Source organism: Mastigoproctus giganteus, chromosome 13, assembly GCF_048544385.1.
Source record: "Mastigoproctus giganteus isolate SK-2022 chromosome 13, ASM4854438v1, whole genome shotgun sequence".
Classification (NCBI taxonomy): domain Eukaryota; kingdom Metazoa; phylum Arthropoda; class Arachnida; order Uropygi; family Thelyphonidae; genus Mastigoproctus; species Mastigoproctus giganteus.
In genome coordinates this window covers 95,169,651-95,191,660 of record NC_143587.1, presented here as the reverse complement: position 1 = coordinate 95,191,660, position 22,010 = coordinate 95,169,651, and the positions used below count along the sequence as shown (strand labels likewise).

At 37.9% G+C, this 22,010-nt stretch overlaps 1 protein-coding gene across 1 annotated transcript in view; it reads left to right on the top strand.

The window, feature by feature from the left end:
- The window catches only part of LOC150076266 (GRIP1-associated protein 1-like), a 370,153-nt gene that overhangs the window by 22,258 nt on the left and 325,885 nt on the right, over positions 1-22,010 (top strand). Inside the window, exon 3 of the mRNA XM_090387422.1 lies at positions 16,635-16,696. Coding sequence (XP_090243548.1) covers positions 16,635-16,696 — 62 coding nt within the window. The remainder of the gene's footprint in view (positions 1-16,634; positions 16,697-22,010) is intronic.

The following is a 22,010-nucleotide window of genomic DNA, read 5'->3' as shown; positions in this document are numbered from 1 at the left end:
TGCTGTGTTCTGCATTGTAATCATTGTCTTCAAAGAGCTGCAATGGCTTCTCAAGATAGACAAAGACAAGTGGAAAGCTCCTGTGGTGCTGCATCCTGGACTTAATCTTCTTCATCTCAAGCCTCCACTCCCCCCCCCCCTCAGCAACAAGTAGTTGTAGTTCAGCTGTGGAGAGGTCTTCACAGTGGGACTCAAGCAGTTTTTCAACATTGTCATTCTCCACTTCTTCAAATCCAATTTGCTTTGCAAGGACCACACAATGTTCTTTGGTTCTTGAGACCACCTCTGATGATTTAAAAACTTTAAAATCTCAAATAAAATCTGGGAGAAGCTTCTGCCAAACTGCATGCAAGCAGTCCTAACTGATATCACTCCAGGCCTTCATAATGATGTCAATAGCATTCTTAATGTTAAAGCTCTTTTAGAATTCAAGAACACATTCCTTATTATCCCTCTCAGTAGCTGCAATCAACTTTTTAAATGTGTGTGTCTTAAATAATACGCTTTAAAAGCTGCTATTACAATTTGGTCCGTTATGAGAGCTTCCTTGGACTCAGGGGAGGTGCCCATGGACTGGAGATGTGCAAATGTGACCCCAATTCACAAAGGAGGATCAAAGGCTGACACAAGTAATTATAGACCTGTGAGTTTAACTTCTGTTCCCGGAAAATTAATGGAGGCACTGGTTAAAGAAGCACTGCAGGATCATCTAGACAAGACTTCAGTTATAGCTCGGATACAGCATGGATTTGTTAAGGGGAAGTCTTGCCTGACCAATTTGATTGGATACTATGATGCAGTCACAAAAGAACTGGATGCAGGGAATAACTTTGATATTATATACTTGGATCTTAGAAAGGCTTTTGATACTGTTGCACATGGAAGACTGCTGCACAAATTGGAGCAGTGTGGCATTGGAGGCAAATTGCTGCTATGGATAAAGGGGTGGTTGAGGGGGAGAAGACAGAGAGTGGTAATCAATGGACACTGCTCATCGTGGACTAATGTTATTAGTGGAGTCCCTCAGGGTTCAGTATTGGGTCCTTTATTGTTTTCTGTATTTATAAATGATATTGGTGATGGTATATCAAGCTTAATGTCCAAGTTTGCAGACGATACGAAGGCTGGCAGGGTTGTCAAGGACACTACTGACACTATGCTGCTGCAACAGGATCTGGAAAGGTTGAGCAGATGGGCTGAGAGGTGGCAAATGAAGTTTAACATTGACAAATGTAAAGTACTACATATGGGAAACAGCAACCCCAGAGCAATGTATCAACTGTGTGGTACTACACTGACAGTGGTAGAGAATGAAAGGGACCTGGGGGTGGTTGTGCAGGCAGATATGAAGTTCTCTGAGCAGTGCAGATGGGCTGCAAGAGTAGCTCATGGTGTATTGTCAATGATATATAGGAATTTTTCTAGCAGGGATAAGGAGGTGATTATTCCCTCGTATAAGGCAATGGTCAGGCCACACCTAGAGTACTGTATACAGGCCTGGAGATCTCATTTCAAGAAGGATGTAGAGCTGCTGGAATGAGTACAGAGAAGGGCAACAAGATTAGTGAATGGAACAAAGGGGTGCTCTTATGAAGAAAGGCTTAAGTTTTGCGAATTACAGTGTCTGGAGACTAGGCACCAGCGAGGTGATCTGATAGAGGTGTACAAAGCCTTGAATGGTTTGAGCATGCTCAACGCTGATGGGATTCTTTCTCTTGCTCAGAATAATCATCTGAGAGGGCATAAATTCAAATTGAGGAAAGACAGATGTAGGATAGATGTGCAGAAATTTGCCTTTAGCCAGCGGGTGGTTGGTAGGTGGAACAGACTTCCATCCCTTGTCGTGGAAGTTGATAGCCTAAATAAGTTTAAGGCTCAGCTAGACAGGTATTTCGAACGAACAGAGGGGTGAAGTGGAAGTGGTTATTTTTTATTTATTTATTTTACTTTATTTTTTTTTTGGCTGATGCTGCATAAGCTTGCTTTCTTGCATCAAATGCCTCTACTAATGCTAATGCTAAAGTGCATTAACCTCCTCCTCTGCACAGTTATGCCGACTCCTTTGATAAAGCATGGAAAGATACCAAAGGAATTGGCATAACACTTTAATAATAATTAATAATAATAATTTATTTATCCCTATTTTATGTTACACTTTAAGGGGAGATAACAGCAAAAAGGGAGGGAAACACATAAGCCAATGGCTTTTTAGGAGGTTTTCCCTTAAAAAATGATGAATATACAAATATACAATTGAAAAATGTACAGTTCTGAAATTGTACAGGTAATGTTCAACAGGAAAGACATAAATAAATTGGAGTGTTTTGTACATTTCTTTACAGAAGACTTCAAAAAGCATCACTACTTATAATATATAATTGTGAACATTTTTACAATTAAATGAGGAGAGAAAAAAATGATGAGGTACATGCACAGAAATTTACAAACCATTTGCTAACTGCTTCCTTTAACATTTGTACATTATTTCCATGTTGGTGTTTTTAAAATCCAGGAGTTGAGTGGAAGGTAATTTGAATCAGACATCCCTGGTGATGTGTTCAATTAGTAGTTTCTTGAATTGATTTAGTGAAGTGACATTTTTTATTTTTGCAGGAAGTTTGTTCCAGGTTTTAGCGCCTCTGTATTTTATACTTTTCTGACCTATGGCTTTTCTGAAAAGCGGAATCTTCAGGTTGGCTTCATTTCTTAGATTGTATGATATTTCTTCTTCATCTGCGGTTATGAAAAAGGATCTGAAGAGAGGGGGAAAGTCTGCTGTCTTCATAGCATTGTAAACAAGGCTCGCCTTAGCTTTCTGCAATAGCTGGTAGATGCTTAGGAGTCTCACTTCCTTGTATCTCGAACTAACCAATGCATTCCAGGGAAGGCCCAAAATTGAATGAACGCATCGATTGAGAATGGAGTTGATTCTCGCAAGGTTTTCTTGGCTGGTGGTACCCCATGAGATGATTCCATAGACTTTGGGTGGATTATCAGAGGTGGTGAAGTGCATACATGCTCAGGATAGCAAAATCAAAATTGACTGCTTAGAGATCGTTAGTCACAACAGTTGGTAATGAGCATCTCTGGGAAATTGTATACAAGCTGTGTACTAGCAAGAACAAAATATATAATGGGGAGACAGCATACTCCATTGGCAATGCTGATGAGGAGAGTACAACATGGAGGGAAAGCATGCCTTTGATCTTGGTTCATCTGATTGGGACTGCTGTCTCTATTAAAGACGAAGAGGAACATCTGTTGATGAGAAGGCTAAATCTTGCCTATGTTGGAGTACAGGAGGAGGAGATCTGGTTGAAGAATTTCAAGCTTTAAATGGATATAGTAAACTGAATCATCCTTATTCATTCTCAGACAACATACATATAAGAGGATATAAATTTAAATTGGAAAAAGATGGTTGTAGAATGTGTGAAAATTTACTTTTAGCCAATGTTGGAGTACAGTTTGGATGAGCTCAGTGATGCAGTGTGCTGAATAAGAAACAATAAATGCTCAGGAATAGACCTCATTGAGGGAGAGGTCATTAAAAGGGCCCATCGGCGATACTGGAGATCTTTCTTGAGGTTTTCAATAGCTGTCTATGTGATGGTGGGGGGGGTGATTTCTATCACCATGGAAGGATGCTTTATTGAAGCTTCTGTTGAAAAGACCATCTAGGATCATACAAAATGATTCTAGATCATATCAGCCTATTGGCCTCCTTCCTGGATTAGGAAAGGTTTTTGAGAGAGAGAGAATGTTTGTGAGAAGGATTGTGGCTTATACAGAAAGAAACCTCAACTGGTCTGGCAAGCAATATGGATTCACTGAAGGTCGTGGGGCAGAGGATGTGCTTCTGGCATTGCAGAACCACATACTGGGATTGAATAACAAATATGTCCTTGCAGTTTTCATTGATTTTCAGGGAGTGTTTGACTCCATTCAGTAGTACAGTATTCTCATGATGTTGTGACTAGTAGGCTGCTTAAATAATATCCTTTGAGTGGTCAAGGACTACTTTACACATCATACGGTTACTGTGAAATGATAGGTTGGTTTGATTGTATGGGAAGTGACTGTAGGGGTTGGTTTTTGGCCTCCTAATGTGCAATTTAGTTCTGGAGGATTGGTTGTGCAAGGACTTGAGTGTATAGCGATGGCGGTGTATGCCGATAACCTTGTACTGCTTGTTGAAGGGAATCACAGAATGCAGCTAGAAATTAGGTCACAACACATCATATGCAAGCTTAGAAATGGTGTAGGTCAGTGGTCTGAAACTCAAATTGCATATGGGCCGAATGCACGATCTGAAAGCAGCTGACGGGCCGGAATTTTTTTAAAACAAAATGAGAGTGAATATAAGCACCGTATTTACAACAAATACATAATTGAAATGTATTTGCGGGCCGTGTAAAATTGCTTCGGGGGGCCGGATGTGGCCCGCAGGCCGCCAGTTTGAAACCACTGGTGTAGGTTATTCAAATTACCTGTGTCAGGAACTAAAACAAGGACAATGATATTTAAAGGCTGTCTGTCAAATGGAAGCCTGCCAGTTGTAGGAGTGAATGGGTTGAGTTTACCCTCGGTGAGGCAGTTAAAATACCTGGGAGTTATGCTGGATGGTTCATTAACATTTAACTCGCACGTTGCGTATGTATCTGATAAGGTATGGAAATTTATTGGGATGATTACCTGGATCACTAGGGTTGGCTGGGGAATAAAAGGAAAAGTGCTGGACTTGCTGTACAAATGTGTATTTATTTTGATGGTAATGTATGGTGCCCCTATTTGGTTTGAGCATGTAAATCGAACTGTATTTGCTAGGAAGCTTGGTTCAGTTGAAAGGGTATTGCTCCTCAGGATATGCATGGCATTTAGGATGGTCTCAACCCCAACTTTACTTTACAGTTGTTAACTGGCAAATTGCCTATTGATCTACATCTGGTGTACCACAGGTTAACTTATTCTGTGTGCCATGGTATTCTGAGCTCCTTTCTGAATGTAGAAGTGGACATGCTGGTGGACCTGCAGAGAGAGAGAGAGAGAGAGAGAGAGAGAGAGAGAGAGAGAGAGAGAGAGAGAGAGAGAGAGAGGGGGGGGGGGCAAGGATCTGGGTTGCTTTGAAGAATCTTCGGCAAGAGTGCTGCCCTTTACCTGATAAAGGGCAGGTTACTCACAAGTTCCTTTTGGATGTAAAGCAAGCAGTATCAATACAATCTAGTTGGTTTGCCACAAACTTACATGCTGTGTTCTTATTAACTGGTCATGTCTCCATATATGCAAAGTTGCATGAGTTAGGAATCAGTGAAAGAACTAATTGTCATGTCATGGGAACATATTATATATATATACCTGTGAGGAATGTAATAATCTAGGAATTGAATTATTATCTCAGGTTGAGTGGGTTCCATGTTATGGTGGAGGGGTGTGAAGCGATCCTAGTAGAAACACTATATAACTTCTCAGCTTTCCAAGGCTTTGCCATTGCAGTATTTCATAGGCGAAGGACACTTCTGTGCTTGGAATTAGTAGTGCAGCATAGAGCAGTATAGTGTATGGATCATGAGGTTGTTTGGCTAGAATTCTAAGAACTTGGATTTCTGAAGTCAGGAGTCACGTTCAAGTCCCCATTTCTTCTGGCAGGAGTGGGTCTATTCTCTGGGGAAATTGGAGGTCCCTCTCGGTGGACTATGGCACTGTGGTGGATCAGGCTATTAGCATTAGTTGAGGCATATGATGCAAGAAAGCAAGTTTATATAGTATCAGCCAAAAAAAAAAAAAAAAAACCCTTCCCATTTACCCTATTAACACGTTGTTGTGATCTATAGATGAGGATCTGGGTGCTCTAGAACTCAATTGCGAATGCAAACATGGAAGATGTGTGTAGCATCAGTAACAGAGTTAGCTTACAAGCTTATAGGGTTTCATATGCTGGATTGTAATGTGTGGAGGAACAGAATGACTGAATTTGTGTCAGTGAGCAAGTATGTGGTGTTCTGCTCCTGAATATGGGTAGTTATTCATTCCCACTTCTGTATCTGCATAATTGACATTTTTGGTTTTCTCATGATGTCCTTTGCTAGTTTATGGTGCTTCAGCAGTGATGTGATTGTCAAGGGCAACTCCGAGTACTGGTTTGGATGCTAGGGAGCTCCAGTTCCTTGTACTAATTCATGATTCTAGATCTCCAGCTCTTTGTGCAGTTCATGATTCTGTAGAGCTCAAACTCCTTGTTCTGGCAGTTCTATCTTCGGCAGGCCTTGGGACGCCATAACTTGGACTTTGAATATCTCAACCTGAACCTTGAATTGTCTTCTATATGTATGCATATTCTTCTTTTCTACTTATTATTGTTATTATTTCCTTTTTTTTTTTTTTTTTGTCTTTTTAAGGTCTTTCCACCCTTCAATTGGGAAATGAGGTGGGAGGGAAGTGGTTTGTAGTTATCTTAACTGGCTAGTGGTGTTGCCAGTTTTGATAGGTACCACTTCATACAATAAATAAATAAAATAAAATAAAATAAAAAAATGAAATAAAAAAATTTGCCCTGTTATCCAACCTGTTTTGCTTGTAGATAAAGTAGATATTTAGGGTAGACTTAAGGTATCCTTTCAAGGCTTGCAGGTTGACAGGGTGGTACACCACCACAGGCTTAAGCTTAAAGTCTCCACTAGCATTGCCACCTGACATCACAGCCATGTGATCCTTTGCAGCCTTAAAGCTTGAAGCTCTTGTTCTTAGAAATATAGGTTCTTGATGGAATTTGCTTCCAGTATAAACCTGTTTCATCAAAATTGAAAATCTAAGGTGGTAGCCTTCTTCCTCAATCAATTTTTTTACTATGGTGGGAAATGACTTCACAGCATCCTCATCTGCACTAGCAGCTTCGCCACATAATTTTATGTTATGGAAAGCATAGCAGTTCTTAAAACCAGCAAACCAGCCACTACTAGCACTAAAGGAATGCAGCATATCTGTAGGATTTTCAGCTTTTTTTCTCAAGTTCTATATAAATTGATAAGGCTTTCCCTTTTATGGGGAGAGCTTTTCCCAGATCACTTTTTCGTTTTATTTGCTGTTCACAAATTTACAAGCTGCACCACCTCTTCAACTTTCTTTTGCCGTTATCTCACAGATTTGCTAGCACTCAGGCTTGTTCCATCAATAAAGCATGCTTTAATTGTTTTGGCGTTGTCTCTAATGTTTCATAATGTAGACTCCTTTATTTCTGTTGCATGAACAGTGTCATGTGTCCTTTCATTTCGTTCAAAGCGTTTTATAACATCTAATTTCTCTTCAAGTTTTATAACCTTTCTTTTACGTTCACCACCAATTATTTGGATACCAGAAAGCTTCTTCCAAACATTCTTGTCACTTTGTCCTCCCATATTTATGTACAACACAGAAAAATTTGCAAAAAAAAAGAACAAAAATTGCAGGGTACCTCTCAACAAGCACTTCACAACAAAGCATGTGAGTAAACTTAAGGTATCCTTTCAAGGCTTGCAGGTTGACAGGGTGGTGTACCACCCTGTCAACCTGCAAGTTTGTATTTCTTTGCACACTGAAAAACTTAAGTGTTTGGGATGAAAACAGATCAAAGCTAACACGCATATGTGATATTTCACATTTTACAAACAGCATTCAGCTATTCATCAATCATGTTACAGCCAATTCAACTTTATGAAACGTACATAATAGCAGAGATGACTGTATTGCAGAAGCTGTTGAAATTAGGAAACACTTAAACTGCAGATTAGTACAGCAGATTAATGCCGTTAATAGGATTATAGATAAGGCAGGGTGCTATTCTGCTCCTATAAGTGTATTTTGAAACAAAGTAAAAAGAAAATTATAAAAAAAAAACAAGAGAAGGGAAAGACTAAAGCAATGCCCACCCTCAGAGGAGCAACTACACACCAAAGAGACATATACTCACACTAGCAAAAAACAAGCTGTACTAAAATAAAAACTACACAAAATTGAAACAGGTAGCACACAAGCACTATCTCTTCAAAGGGACACCGGCACTTGTGGACTCCAAAAAGGGTGTCTCCGTAGCCAGGTGGGCAGGAGCAGTAGTGCGTAGCACACGCTTCTTGATTAAACCGGGGTTTGAGCCCGTAACCACCAAATACGGAGGATGCGGAAAGGTCAGGGAATGACCACCGCATATCCCCGGAGCAATATGGCCTTAGTTGCTAATGCTCCTAAAAAAGGCGCCTCCGTAGCCAGGTGGGAAGGAGCAGCAGTGCGTAGCACACGCTTCTTGATTAGACCGGGGTTCGAGCCCGTCACCACCAAATACGGAGGATGCGGAAAGGTCAGGGAATGACCACCGCATATCCCGGAGCAATATGGCCTTAGTTGCTAATGCTCCTAAAAACCAAATAACAATAACAACAACAACAGCTCCTAAAAACTAAATAACAGACTCCAAAAAGGGTTGTATTTCAATCATTGATTGCTGTCACAGCTGAATATCAATGGTTTCCCTGATACACTCTGGGCATATAAGGAAATAATGAACCAACTAAATGCACAAAATGAGTACTGCCTGCCTTCTTGTCCTGTCTGTCCTTTCTGTATACATTTTACTCACCATATTCAAATTCTTACTCTTAGTAACCTTAACACAGTCCACGTATTTGCTTGTCCCATGAGGGGACCTTCAGCAGCCTTGAAATCCCACAACATATTGCTTTCCAAGCTGCTGCATGTCCCAATAGAAGTAGCACCAGAATCATTTTCATCTTTGCTTACAGCTACTGTTGATGTGTTAGTCTTTGCTTCCCCCCACCCCAAGCCGGCAGTTTGCTGACCCACTTAATACTGCCTCAGTAGTATCAGCAAATATTCTTGCTTCCTTCTGTTTAAGTGTATCTCATCCCTGTAAAAAATAGGCTCTCCTGTTAACAAGTGCAGAGCTGCTAAAGAAAAATTCTCTCCTATAAGCCCCGCACAGTCTTTTCAATGCAGAATTGATTGATAAGGCTCTCTTCATGTCCCTCCAATTGTGTCTGGGTAAGCAGAATTGAAGACACTTTAAAATTTAATTGTATTTGTTACTTTTCTCAACATTGTCCTCCTACCTACAAAGTAAATCCTCAGATTTCTTAATATTATTAGTACCAACATATACAACAGTACCTTTTGTGCACTTAAAAGATGATTGCTGCTCTACCACATCATTAACTTTTATCCCTGGCAGACCTACCCTGGTCCTCTTCCATGTATCCTTTTTATTTCCCATTTTCCTGACAATAGTCACCAACAATAGTCACTTCCTGCTGGACCAGAGATCTCTGCCATTGACAATGTCTTTGTGTTGTCTGATGCTCAAGTGTGAAATCTATCATTGAGCTGGGCAGCCAAGTGCTTGATGGGTCCCACATTTCATTTCCTTTCAGGGCATTAGCCTGGTTCTTCAGGCCCTCATATAAGCCAATCAGAATTCTGAATTTGCAGTTAGTCTCCTCACACTCTTTATGATACAAACAAAGGCATCTCCTTTACCTGTATCATGTCCTGCTACAGTGGGATGATACAGCCAGAAATCCTATCTACTTTTAGCCTTTTGTTTTGCTGCTGTAGTCTGAGGTGTGATTTTAGCCTAAATGTAATTTTTAAAATACCCCATGAAACTAGTTATAGGTATAACATTAGCATTAGCATTAGTAGAGGCATATGATGCAAGAAAGCAATCTTATTCAGCATCAGCCAAAAAAAAAAAAAAAAAACCCTCTCCCATTTCACCCCTCCGTTCGTTCGAAATACCTGTCCAGTTGAGCTTTAAATTTGTTTAGGCTATCAACTTCAACAACAAGTGACAAGTGATGGAAGTCGGTTCCACCAACCAACCACCCGCTGGCCAAAGGCAAATTTCCGCACATCTATCCGACATCCGTCCTTCCTCAATTTGAATTTATGCCGTCTGAGATGATTATTCTGAGAAAGATGAAGAATCCCATTGGCATTGAGCATGCTCAAACCATTCAAAGCCTTATACACCTCTATCAGATCACCTCGCCGGTGCCTAGTCTCCAGACTCTGTAATTTGCAAAACTTAAGCCTTTCTTCGTAAGAGCAACCCTTTGTTCCATTTACTAATCTTGTTGCCCTTCTCTGTACCCGTTCCAGCAGCTCTACATCCTTCTTGAAATGAGGCCTCCAGACCTGTATACAGTACTCAAGATGTGGCCTAACCATTGCCTTATACAAGGGAATAATCACCTCCTTATCCCTGCTAGAAAAATTCCTGTATATCATTGACAAGACACCATGAGCTACTCTTGCAGCTCGTCTGCACTGCTCAGAGAACTTCATATCTGCCTGCACAATTACCCCCAGGTCCTTTTCATTCTCCACCACTGTCAGAGTAGTACCGCAGAGTTGATACATTGCTCTGGGGTTACTGTTACCCATATGTAGTACTTTACATTTGTCAATGTTAAACTTCATTTGCCACCTCTCAGCCCATCTGTTCAACCTTTCCAGATCCTGTTGCAGCAGCATAGCGTCAGTAGTGTCCTTAACGACCCTGCCAACCTTTGTATCATCTGCAAACTTAGACATTAAACTTGATATCCCATCATCAATATCATTCATAAACACCGAAAACAACAATGGACCCAACACTGAACCTTGAGGAACTCCACTAATAACATTAGTCCACGTTGAGCAGTGTCCATTGATTACCACTCTCTGTCTTCTGCCACTCAACCATCCCCTTATCCATAGCAGCAATTTGCCTCCAATGCCACACTGCTCCAATTTGTGCAGCAGTCTTCCATGTGCAACAGTATCAAAAGCCTTTCTAAGATCCAAATATATAATATCAAAGTTATTCCCTGCATCCAGTTCTTTTGTGACTACATCATAGTATCCAATCAAATTGGTCAGGCAAGACCTGCCCTTAACAAAACCATGCTGCGTCTGAGCTATAACTGAATTCTTGTCTAGATGATCCTGCAGTGCTTCTTTAACCAGTGCCTCCATTAATTTATCTGGAACAGAAGTTAAACTAACAGGTCTATAATTACCTGTGTCAGCCTTTGATCCTCCTTTGTGAATTGGGGTTACATTTGCACATCTCCAGTCTATGGGTACCTCCCCTGAGTCCAAAGAAGCTCTCATAATTATGGCTAGGGGTTTGCATACTTCCTTTGCTGCCTCCTTTAATATAACTGGATAGATCCCATCCACCCCAGGTGCCTTTTTTATGTTTATCCTCAACAATCTCTCCTCCACTTTCCTCTCAGTTATTACAAAATCATCCAGCTCACTGCCAATGTTTACCTACATCATTCTCCTTCCTGAATAACTCCTCATGCGTGAATGTAGATGCAAAATACTCGTTTAGATTGTTAGCCACCTGAGCAGGATCCTCAACTGTTGAACCATCAATATCCAGTGGACCAATCTGATTCATCCCTTTCCTTCTCGAGTTCAAGTATGTAAAGAACTCCTTTCTGTTTTTCTTTGCATCCTTTGCCAAGGATTTTTCGTAGTCTGCCTTTGCCTGCCTAATCTCCTTTGTGACTTGGTTACAGACCAACTTATATCTATCATAGGCTTCCATGTCACCCATTAATTTGTATGTATCCCATGCATTTTTCTTCTCTGCCACATGTCTCATTAGTCCATCTGACAACCATTTAGGCCTAAACCTTGAACAATATTTCTTAGTTGGTATGTAAAGCCTGGTAGCCACCAAGATTAGTTCCTTGAATGCTTCCCATTTTGAGTTTGCTGTTGGTAACATCATCAGTTGGTCCCACTGTATAGAATTTAAATACTGTCTCAGACCATCATAGTCGCCTTTACGAAAACAAAAACCCTTCCCTTTACCTCTGATGGTAGTTACCTCCTTGAGTAAATCCCACTTCAACACACTGTGATCACTGCCACCTAGTGGTTCATTTATCTGCAGGTTCTTAATGCATGAAGAATCACCACTGATAATCAGATCAAGAGTATTGCTCCCTCTTGTTGCCTCACGAACATGCTGATGTAGAAAACAATCATCCAATAAATCCACAAAAGCCTTGCTAGTGTGCGAGTGACCAACCCACAAATTCCAGTCAATATCTGGGAAATTAAAATCCCCCATTATAAGACTCTCTGATTTACTGGCCCACTCTATTTCCCTGTACAATATATTATTATATTCATCAGAGTCATTAGGCCTATAGCACACTCCTACTCTCAATTTTGATTTCCCTATGCTTATGTCACACCAAACTGACTCGACACTGCCCTGTCCATCGATGTCAACTGGCTTCACTTCCTTTGACTTTATGTGTTTCTTAATTAATAGCATAACCCCTCCTCCCCTCCTGTCCTGTCTATCCTTTCTATATACATTGTATTCCCCAAATTCCAGTTCCGCATTACTTATATCTGTGTGACACCACGTCTCTGATATCCCAACAATATCTGCCTTTGATGTTTTGAGCAATACCTCAAATTCATCAAATTTATTTACCAAACTCCTAGCATTGGTGTACACGCAGGTATACATGCACCTGTTTCTATTCTTAGCTACCCTAACACAACCCATGTGTTTACTTGTAACGCAATGACTACCAGCAGTCTCTGAAATATCCTGCATCTTGTTTTTCAGACTTCTGCTCATTTGAATAGAAGCAGTGCAAGAATCACTTCCACCTCTGCCAGTGGCTACTGTTAATCTATTAGTTCTTGTATCCCCCCCAACTAGCAGTTTTCCGACCCACCTAACACTGCCTCGACAGCATCAGCAAAAATTCTTGCACCCTTTCTATTTAAGTGTATCCCATCCCTGTAGAAGCAATCTCTCCTGTTAACAAGTACAGTCCAGGCTGAAAAAAATTCTACCCCTTGAGCCTTGCACAATCCCTCCAGGGCCGAATTGATCGACAAGGCTCTCATCATATACTCCCTCCTATCGTGTCTGGGCAGAATTGCAGACACTTTCAAGTTCAACCCTAATTCACGTCTTTTTTTCAACAGTGACCTGTACTTGCTAAGTAATTCCGCCGGTCTCCTACTCTTAATATCATTAGTAACATTACACTGTTCCCAGATTATGCAACTGTAGTATGTACTATGATGTTTTAAGTTACATTATATAATATATAATACAGTTATATTATAAAATGATGTTTGTAATTATGCCATTTGTTGTGTGAGGAGATCTGTACCTTTCCCACTGGTATCAACTTGGTTTGAAACATGGTATAGGCATAATTTGGCAGGGAAGGGGAGTGTATCAAAATGAAAGACTGGGAATTCTCATACTGAAATGGGGCACAAAAACCCTGGGACATTAATATAATAAACTATTAGGGGGGAAACTAATAGAGTGGGCATTAGGAAAGCTTACATTTGATGAACATGTTATTGACCATTGGAATAAATTGTGTCCCTGAGTGGGTCAGGTTGACAGTCATAAAATTTAAAAAGTAGCTGGATTGGTACTTTTTGGATATCAGAAGACTGAATTCCTGGCATTTTTATTTTTTTCTTGGCCTTTACTGAGTCAGTGAGTACTGTACATTTGGTAAGGACTTATATCAACAAGTTTGCACAAATTATTTAGGAGTGTGAAAGCAGTCTTAACAAGCTTGTGCGAAGGTTTTCAACAGAATGTTTGTTATGAAGAAAGTGGAGTTATTATAAGAATCAGTTGACTTCCTGTTGGAGGCAGTGCAGCTTAGGATTTTAAGTTGGAACGGACACTCGTTTCTCACTACAAGAACCCAAGAGCTTTGAAAGACTATGTGGTTCAGAAGTAAAACACGAAAGCTTCAATTTTTACCTTAGCAAGAATGCAACATGACTTTTACCTTAGCAAGAACACAACATGATTTTTACCTTAGCAATAAGTCAAGATAAGTCTCTTGACTTATCAAGAGAAGGCATTGCAAATTGTTGACAAATTCTCCAGGTCACTCAGACAATATTGAGGAGATGAAGTAATGATAGAATGGTGGAGATAGAACAATAAGTCCATCTTGGGAAATTGATCTTACATCCCACGACCAGAATGTCATTTACTAATTTTACATTGCAGTCACCCATGATAAACAAAGACCAGCAAAAACCAATTTTCATTACTACAAGGAAGATCCAAATGAGACAGAAGAGAGGCTAGGATGCAGTCAACTTTAGATTCCTTTTGCAAGAAGGATAATGCTTCCTGAAGTCCTCATCCATTAACTTCTGGATTTTAAGTTCCTGGTATATATTGTTGAGAATGATTTGTCCTTCAAGAAATAAATTAGTGTTCACACTGTATGTTTAAGCCAATAAAATAATCAAGCAAATTTTTATTGGTGTTTATTAATCTGAAAAATGACTTTAGTGCCCAAATTTATGACCCCCTTGGAAGGCATAAACCAAGCATTTAACATGCTCCAGTTGTCATTATGACATGAGTCTATCGATCATTTCCTTATCCTTCACATTTTTAAGGAACCAGTTAATGATGGATATCAAGGACCTGCTACATGGGGTAGTGAGAACCCACACACACAGTCATGGAAGTGCCTTCGCATCCTGAAAATTGTATGGTGTAGTGCAACTTCATCAGCTGGAATATCAGTGAATGTGGATTATTACCCTTAACTCCTCCTACACCACTTTTCCCAACTTTTTAAGGGATGAATTTGAACATGAAAGAAATGTTTTTCCAACAAGATGGGGTCTGACCATGTACAGCAAATTTGGTTATTTATTTCCTGAAGTAGCATTTTAATGATAGCATCATCTCTAATTGATATTCTGGTTGATATGGAATTGGATGGTCTTGGCCACTATATTTGCTGGATCTGAATCTCTGTGATTATTTTCTGTGGGGATTCCTGAAGGACAGTCTACAGGAATAATCCACATATTGTTGAAGAACTGAAAGTTGAAATCATAGCCACGAGGAGGGCTTATTTCTGAAGAAACACTGGCTACAGTTATGGTAAAATTCAATGTCTGTAAATGACCTTGGTTGTATAGAGATCACATATTAAATATGTTTTTGCTTAAATAATGAACTTCCATGTCTTACATGTTTAATGATACCAAATTCACCAGTGCCAGCACAATAAATCAAAAATTATAGACATTCAAAACGTCTATATTTTCTTGATGATTCTGTAAATATTTTTTTTATCATGTAATTTTGCAGTCAGATATAAAGTTTTCTGAACAGTGCAGACAGGATGCAAGAGTCATGTGCTCATGTAGTCTTGTCAATAATATATAGGAATTTTGCTAGCAGGGATAAGGAGGTGATCATTCCTTTGTATAAGGCAATGATCAGGCCACACCTTGAGTACTGCATACAGGTCTGGAGACCTCATTTTAGGAAAGACGTTGAGTTACTAGAACGAGTGCAGAGAAGGGCAGTGAGATTAGTGAGTGGAACAAAGGGTTGCTGTTACCAAGATAGGCTTAAGTTCTGCAAATTGCAGCATCTGGAGGCTAGACACCTGTGTGGTAATCTGATTGAGGTGTATAAGACCTTGAATGGTTTGAGCAAGCTCAGTGCTGATGGGATTCTTCCTCTTGCTCAGATTCCGCACCTGAGGGGGCATAAATTCAAATTGAGGAAAGACAGTTGTAGATTGGATGTCCGGAAATTTGCCTTTAGCAAGCAGGTGGTTGATTGCTGGAATAAACTTCCATCTCGTTGTGGAGTTGGCATCTTAAATAAATTCAAGGCTGAACTAGACAAATTTTGTAGTGAATGGATGGGTGAAATGGGAAATTTTTTTTTTTTTTTTTTTGCTGATGCTATATAAGCTTGCTTTCGGGCATGATATGCCTCTGCTAATTTCAGGCCTTGAAACCATTCAAGGCCTGTAAATTTTTTTATTATCATGTGTACCAGGGGTCCTTAATTAGGGAGACTGGTCTCCCTTGGCAAGGTAAGGCCTTTCAAATTTCATTTATAATTTTTGCAACTAGAATAAGGAAATTGAGTTGGCAGACTAAAATGGAGTGGGAGATGAATATATAGAAACGTTAAGAATCTCTGATATTTTTATAATACTGCATTGTGTTTAAGCCTACAGTCATTGCCTTTACTGAAGTTTTTTTTTTTTAATACACTGTATACATAAAAGCAGCAATAAATACTATTTTTTTGGATATCATTTATAGTATATGGTGGTTTTAAACATTGTTTTAAAATGTTGGAAACTTTTTATAACAGTGGTTTTAAAATGTTTTACAGAAACCTAGGATCCCAGGGGATGTTTTTCTATTGATTTTTTATTCATTTTGTACAACTATGTTTTTGTAAGATATTAGGGCTCTCCTAAAGGCAGTTGCAAACAGGTTTCATATCCAAAAATTTATTGTAAAGCATTGTTCTAAATGACGTGATGCAGGAAGCACTTGGAGTTCAAGAGTAACATGGTGTTGTTTTAAATGGCAACTGGATATTTGTACTATAACAAATTTACAGTGTGTAATACCTATGTTTCAGTTGTATGTACATTTCATTCATATGTTAATTTTTATATGAAAGTTCTCTTGCATGCCTTACAAATTTTTGTCCTTTTTTTATATATTTTGGAAGGAATTTTATCACTATTAATGAAATATAAATCAGCCTTTTACTGAGGAGTCATAATGTTATTTATTTCCAGAAATTGCCCTCCTGCTTCAGAAAGTTGATGAGTTGGAAAGGGAATTATCCAAAGCACAGAAAGTATAAATATTTTTTTGATGACTGAAATTGTATAAATCAATTTTTTGGTATATAATCAATTTTTTGGTATATAATCCATTTTATATATATTGTCACATGATCTTAATTAGTAGATGACGCCATTTCAAGGTCATAGGTATAGATGGTTTTTATATGAGGTGTAGAATTATTATTTTAACATGAAAGAAAAAGAAAATTAACACTGAAGTTAATATAAATATTTATTAGAACTGTGTAAAAAAATGTCAACAGTCACATAAAATAAATTTCCAAAATGCATTTTTTCAATTTCCATTTAAAAGTTCTTGTACAAAAAGTGAACTTATATTAGTTTAAGAAAATAAAAATAGGTTGTTTGAAGATAATCACTCAAAATCTGCATGGTATTATTATGTTTATTTCTGAATTGGAAATATGTACAGAGTCGAAAAGTTTTCATTGCAGTCACTGAAGAAGTGGTAAGAAAATATCATGAAACATTTGACCCTGTACATACAGTCAAACTTCCCTATAACGAATTCAATAAATCCGGTGAAAAAATTCATTATAGAGAAATTTCGTTATACAGAGAATATCTCTTTTATTAGAAATTGTTATCTAATTAGAGAATGAAAACGAAGCTACATTTATTTTTAATGTATTTTATTTCAAAAACATACTTATTTAAATTACGTTTACACAATTTTCGCCGGTAAGTATCACACATTTAAAAAAATCTGTAATTTTCGTTTGCACAGTACAATTAAAAAATTGTCTGATTCTCAAAGAAAACTTCACATTATTCAGAGCATTAAAAACATTATCAGGAACATTTTCACAAAACTGTAGACCCATACGAACTGTTTTAAAAGTGTTAATCATTTCTTCGCGAGTTGGCTTTTCTACGGGTTGTTCTGATGCATCTCTTCAGCGTCATTGTTAATTTCTTTGTGATCATGGTCGCGTCTAACACTGTTCAGCAGTATTTCATCTTCATTTGGATGTTCTGCTGTGATCTACATAAACTTAACTATCCAGTGTTATTTCATTTTCGATGTATCCAGACGATTCTAATAATGTCCAAAAGTTTTTCAGTTGTGAAAGGGGCAGTTCATCTTGTTCGACTTCTGTATTCAATGCAAATCCCGCTTTCGAAAAACAATTTTGAATAGTGTATTCGATGACATCGTTTGTCCAAACTTTTGCCAGTTCAGAGATGCAATCTCTAAGGTCAATTGTAACCTCCAAGTTTCTATTTTCTGATAACGCATTGACAATCTTCATTATCATTCACTTTCGATAATGAAATATAAAATTTTTAATAATGCCTTGGTCCATTGGCTGGAGTTTTGACGTTACGTTTAGTGGTAAAAACAACTTCGCACTTTTAAGTTTGGCAGGATGTGCCGGACAGTTACCAACACAATTTTCCTTTTTTCTTTTGTTATACGTTTGTCTAGTTTTAATATCCATTCTTCAAAAATATCACTTATCATCCATGCTTTTTTATTAAAAGGTGTAGTCAACTTCCAAAGATTTTGTGCCTCTAAAACATCTTGGGTTTTTTGATATTCCAATGACTAAAAGTCAATTTTTCACTTCCTGTCATATTTGCTCCAACTAGCACAGTGATTCTTTCTTTGCTTTGTTTTCCACCTTAAAAGCAAGTGTTCTATTTGGTAAACATTTAAAGAATAAACCCATTTCGTTAGCATTAAAAACTTTCTTATGCTCATATTCTTCCCAAATCTTCTTTAAGGTATTGTTCCTTCAACTGTTGCAATCTTCTTCGCTTACATTAACACTTTCTCCACAAGTAACCTTTTCCACAATTCTGTGGCGCTTCTTAAATTTATCTAGCCACCCAGTGCTCGCATTAAATTCTGTATGTCCAAGGGACTGTGCAAATTTCAGAGCTTGTTGCTTATTTATTAGGCCCGATATTTGGATATTCTTTTCACGTATCATTTGCACCCATTTTAGAACAGCTTTATCAACATCTTCATATATACACAACTTAATTCGCTTCTTGTCTGCTCCTCCTTCAATTGCATTTAAAATTGATTCTCGATTTTTTTAAAATCTTAGATAAACTGCTTGCAGATTGCCATATTTCTCCGCAACATCTTTTTTTTTAAAACCCTGGTCAATATCATAACAATCTTTGCTTTATCATTAATACTTAAACACTTTCTCTTCGAAATTGTAAAAATTACTGGACTGCAGCTCTTGCCGATACATACACCGGAAACTTTGCTGCGCTGGCCATATAGTGAATTGTTAGTACAGGTACCGCCTACTTAATGACGTTTGCTTGCTAAGTCAACAGTATCACTCACTTTGAACAAATATACAACTTTGTGAATTTCTTTTATTCTGCTTTCATTCATATATACACGAAAGAAAATTTATGATTAACGTATGCTGTATGTTACTTTTCAGAAAAAAAAAAAAATACAAGAGCCTATAGCCTATGTGATTGATGACGAACAAAATAAAAAAAAAAAATAAAAAATTCATGAAAACCATCTGCTGGGAGTCCAGTTAGATGAGAATGGACATATCATATAATGATTGACATGAAGGTCACGTGGTACAGTTGAGGTGAGAAACAAATGTCACTCAGTAGGTGTTACTAAAAACCGACTGTGGTAGCATTCTGTGTATTGCCGCCGCAGCATGCTAAAGGTTTGACCGCAGCGAATTTCGTTTTCCCCTGAGCCAACATCAATTTACAAATTACCCTATTTATTGTAAAGTTTACGACCACTTTTAAGAAAACCCATTTGGTTTAATAACTGTAACAAAAATGAAACAAAGACCCTCCTACCGGCGTCAATGGCCACAAGTGTTCATTAAAAGGATGATTATTTAATTCCAGATGCTAATGCACAATTTTGGAAGGAAGGAGGCGGTATATATGAGCGGCTGTTTAGCAGTAAATGCTTGAAAATCCTCAAAAATGCTTTTACTAATTTCTTTCAAAATTTGTTATAGAGAGACTAATACTTTGCTATATGGGGTTAATTTTACATGTAATTTCGTTTCAAGGTGCAATGCTTTGTGAAAAAATTTGTAATATAGAGAAATTCATTAAATAGAAGTTTGTAATAGAGAAGTTCCGCTGTATTTCCAATTCAGAAATAAATGTAATAATACCAACTAAGGTTTTGAGTTCTTTATTATTTTCAAGCAACAGAGTTTACCTATTCATCATGATGCTCAAGGAATACCATAAAAATAGGTAAACATTTCATTCAAAAGTTTTGTTGACATCAGTGCAAATCATATTCATCTTCACTGATGATTTCTGCTCATTCAGATTACAGTTCATTTCCAATACTATGCAGACTAGACTGATTCTAGAATATGTTCTTTTTCAAAATATTCAATTTCTAACCGACACTGTTTTTCAGTTTTTTGGCAGCAAGTCATCCCTTCCTTTGTGCCACTCTCTTCAAATCTTTATTCTCACATCTTCACTAAAAGGGGTGTTTTCTTGGGGCCACCGAATTTTTTACATTATCCAAATCAGTTCAGTAGTATCCGTTTCTGGGTAGTAGTTTGGATGCAGCTAAGAACAGTTGTTCCCAGTTGTTTAGAAGTGAATTGGCATAATATACTTTCAGTTATGGCTTATGTAATTTTATTAGTTCATACAGTTCTGTTTTTAGCATTGAATTGTTCTAAGATTAAAAGTAGCAAGAGCTTATTTTTAAGTAACTCACCTTTATGAGGTGAGTTACTTTACCTCATAATGGTGATTTACTTAAAAAGCTCTTGCTAGTTTTAACTTTAGTTTAGTAAGACACAGTAAATAGAAGTTGTCAGGCTATAATTAATGTCAGCATTGAATTATTGTATTGAATGTGTCTTTATCTAAGTCTGATTTTTTTGACCAATGAAGTAGGTATCTTATCTGGCAGTTAAAATACCTACTTCAAAGTTATTAAATATAAATAAACTATAAATATTCAACAACGGAATCTGCTTTAGACTCAGAAATACAGATATTAACCAGCAGATTCTTAAACAGGGGTTATCCCCTTGCTACAGTAAACCAAATTAGGGTACAAGCTAAGGATATGATACAAAAAACTACACCAACAAACAATAGTAACATCAAAAAATACTTTATTTCTATCCCATACATTGAATAGTGGCACAAACGGCTTAACAGATTCTTTAAAGATACCGAATTTATAATTGTGGCCAGAACAATACGGAAATTACACGCTGCAGTGAACAATTGCTCAGTCCTTTCGCAACACAAATTAATTACCTGGTATACAACATTTCTTGCAGGCGCTTCCGTAGCCAGGTGGGAAGGAGCAGCAGTGCGTATCACACACTTCTTGATTAGACCGGGGTTCGAGCCCGTCACCACCAAATACGGAGGATGCGGAAAGGTCAGGGAATGACCACCGCATATCCCGGAGCAATATGGCCTTAGTTGCTAATGCTCCTAAAAACCAAACTAAACATAAAAAAAAAAAAAAAACAACATTTCTTGCAGTGATTATGCCTCATCTTATCAGGGTTTGACACAGTGTACGCTGGATGTGAGATTAAAATAGCACATGTCCTCAGTCCGTGTTTCTCATTCAGCAGTATCAGAATTGGCCTTTCATGCCGTTAATGAAAACCATACATTTTTATTCAATGAGGCCAAAATGCGTAGTGTCCAACATAATTATACTAGACTATTAATTGCAGAAACCATTGAAATTAAATTACATGAGAATTCTATTAACATTTGTTGTCCATATTTAATCTCTGATTCATGGTCTTTTATGCGCATGCTTGAAGACAATAATCTCTCTATATAAGATTCCAACTCACACATACTCAGTAATTTCCATTCCTGTAATCAAGACATATGGTCAAAAAAGCCCTGTCAGCTTCAGGAAGGGAAGTTTTTTTTCAAAATTTGTGTTGAACTTGTTTTAATTTGTTAGTTGTTTTTTTAATTAATTTTATTACTGTATTAATTTGCTTTAATTTTATTTTTGTTTATTTGCTGGAGAGTGTCATTAGGAAGTGTTCTACTTATCATATTGAGATATATTTCTCTTATTCTTCTACAAATATTGAAAATCAATCATGGAGCACTCTCCTACTCCCTTAACCTTTCACTGTCTGATTTCTGGCTGTTCCCTAAACTGAAAATGGGGCTTCAGGGTCATAATTTCGCTACAGTGGATAACATCAAAGAAAACCCTGAAGCAGCCCTATGTGCACTAAAAAAAATGATTTTAAGGAATGTTTCAAAGGTTGAGAATACAGATGGAGCAAGTGTGCAGAAGAAAGGTACTTTGAAGGTGATTAGGTTAGT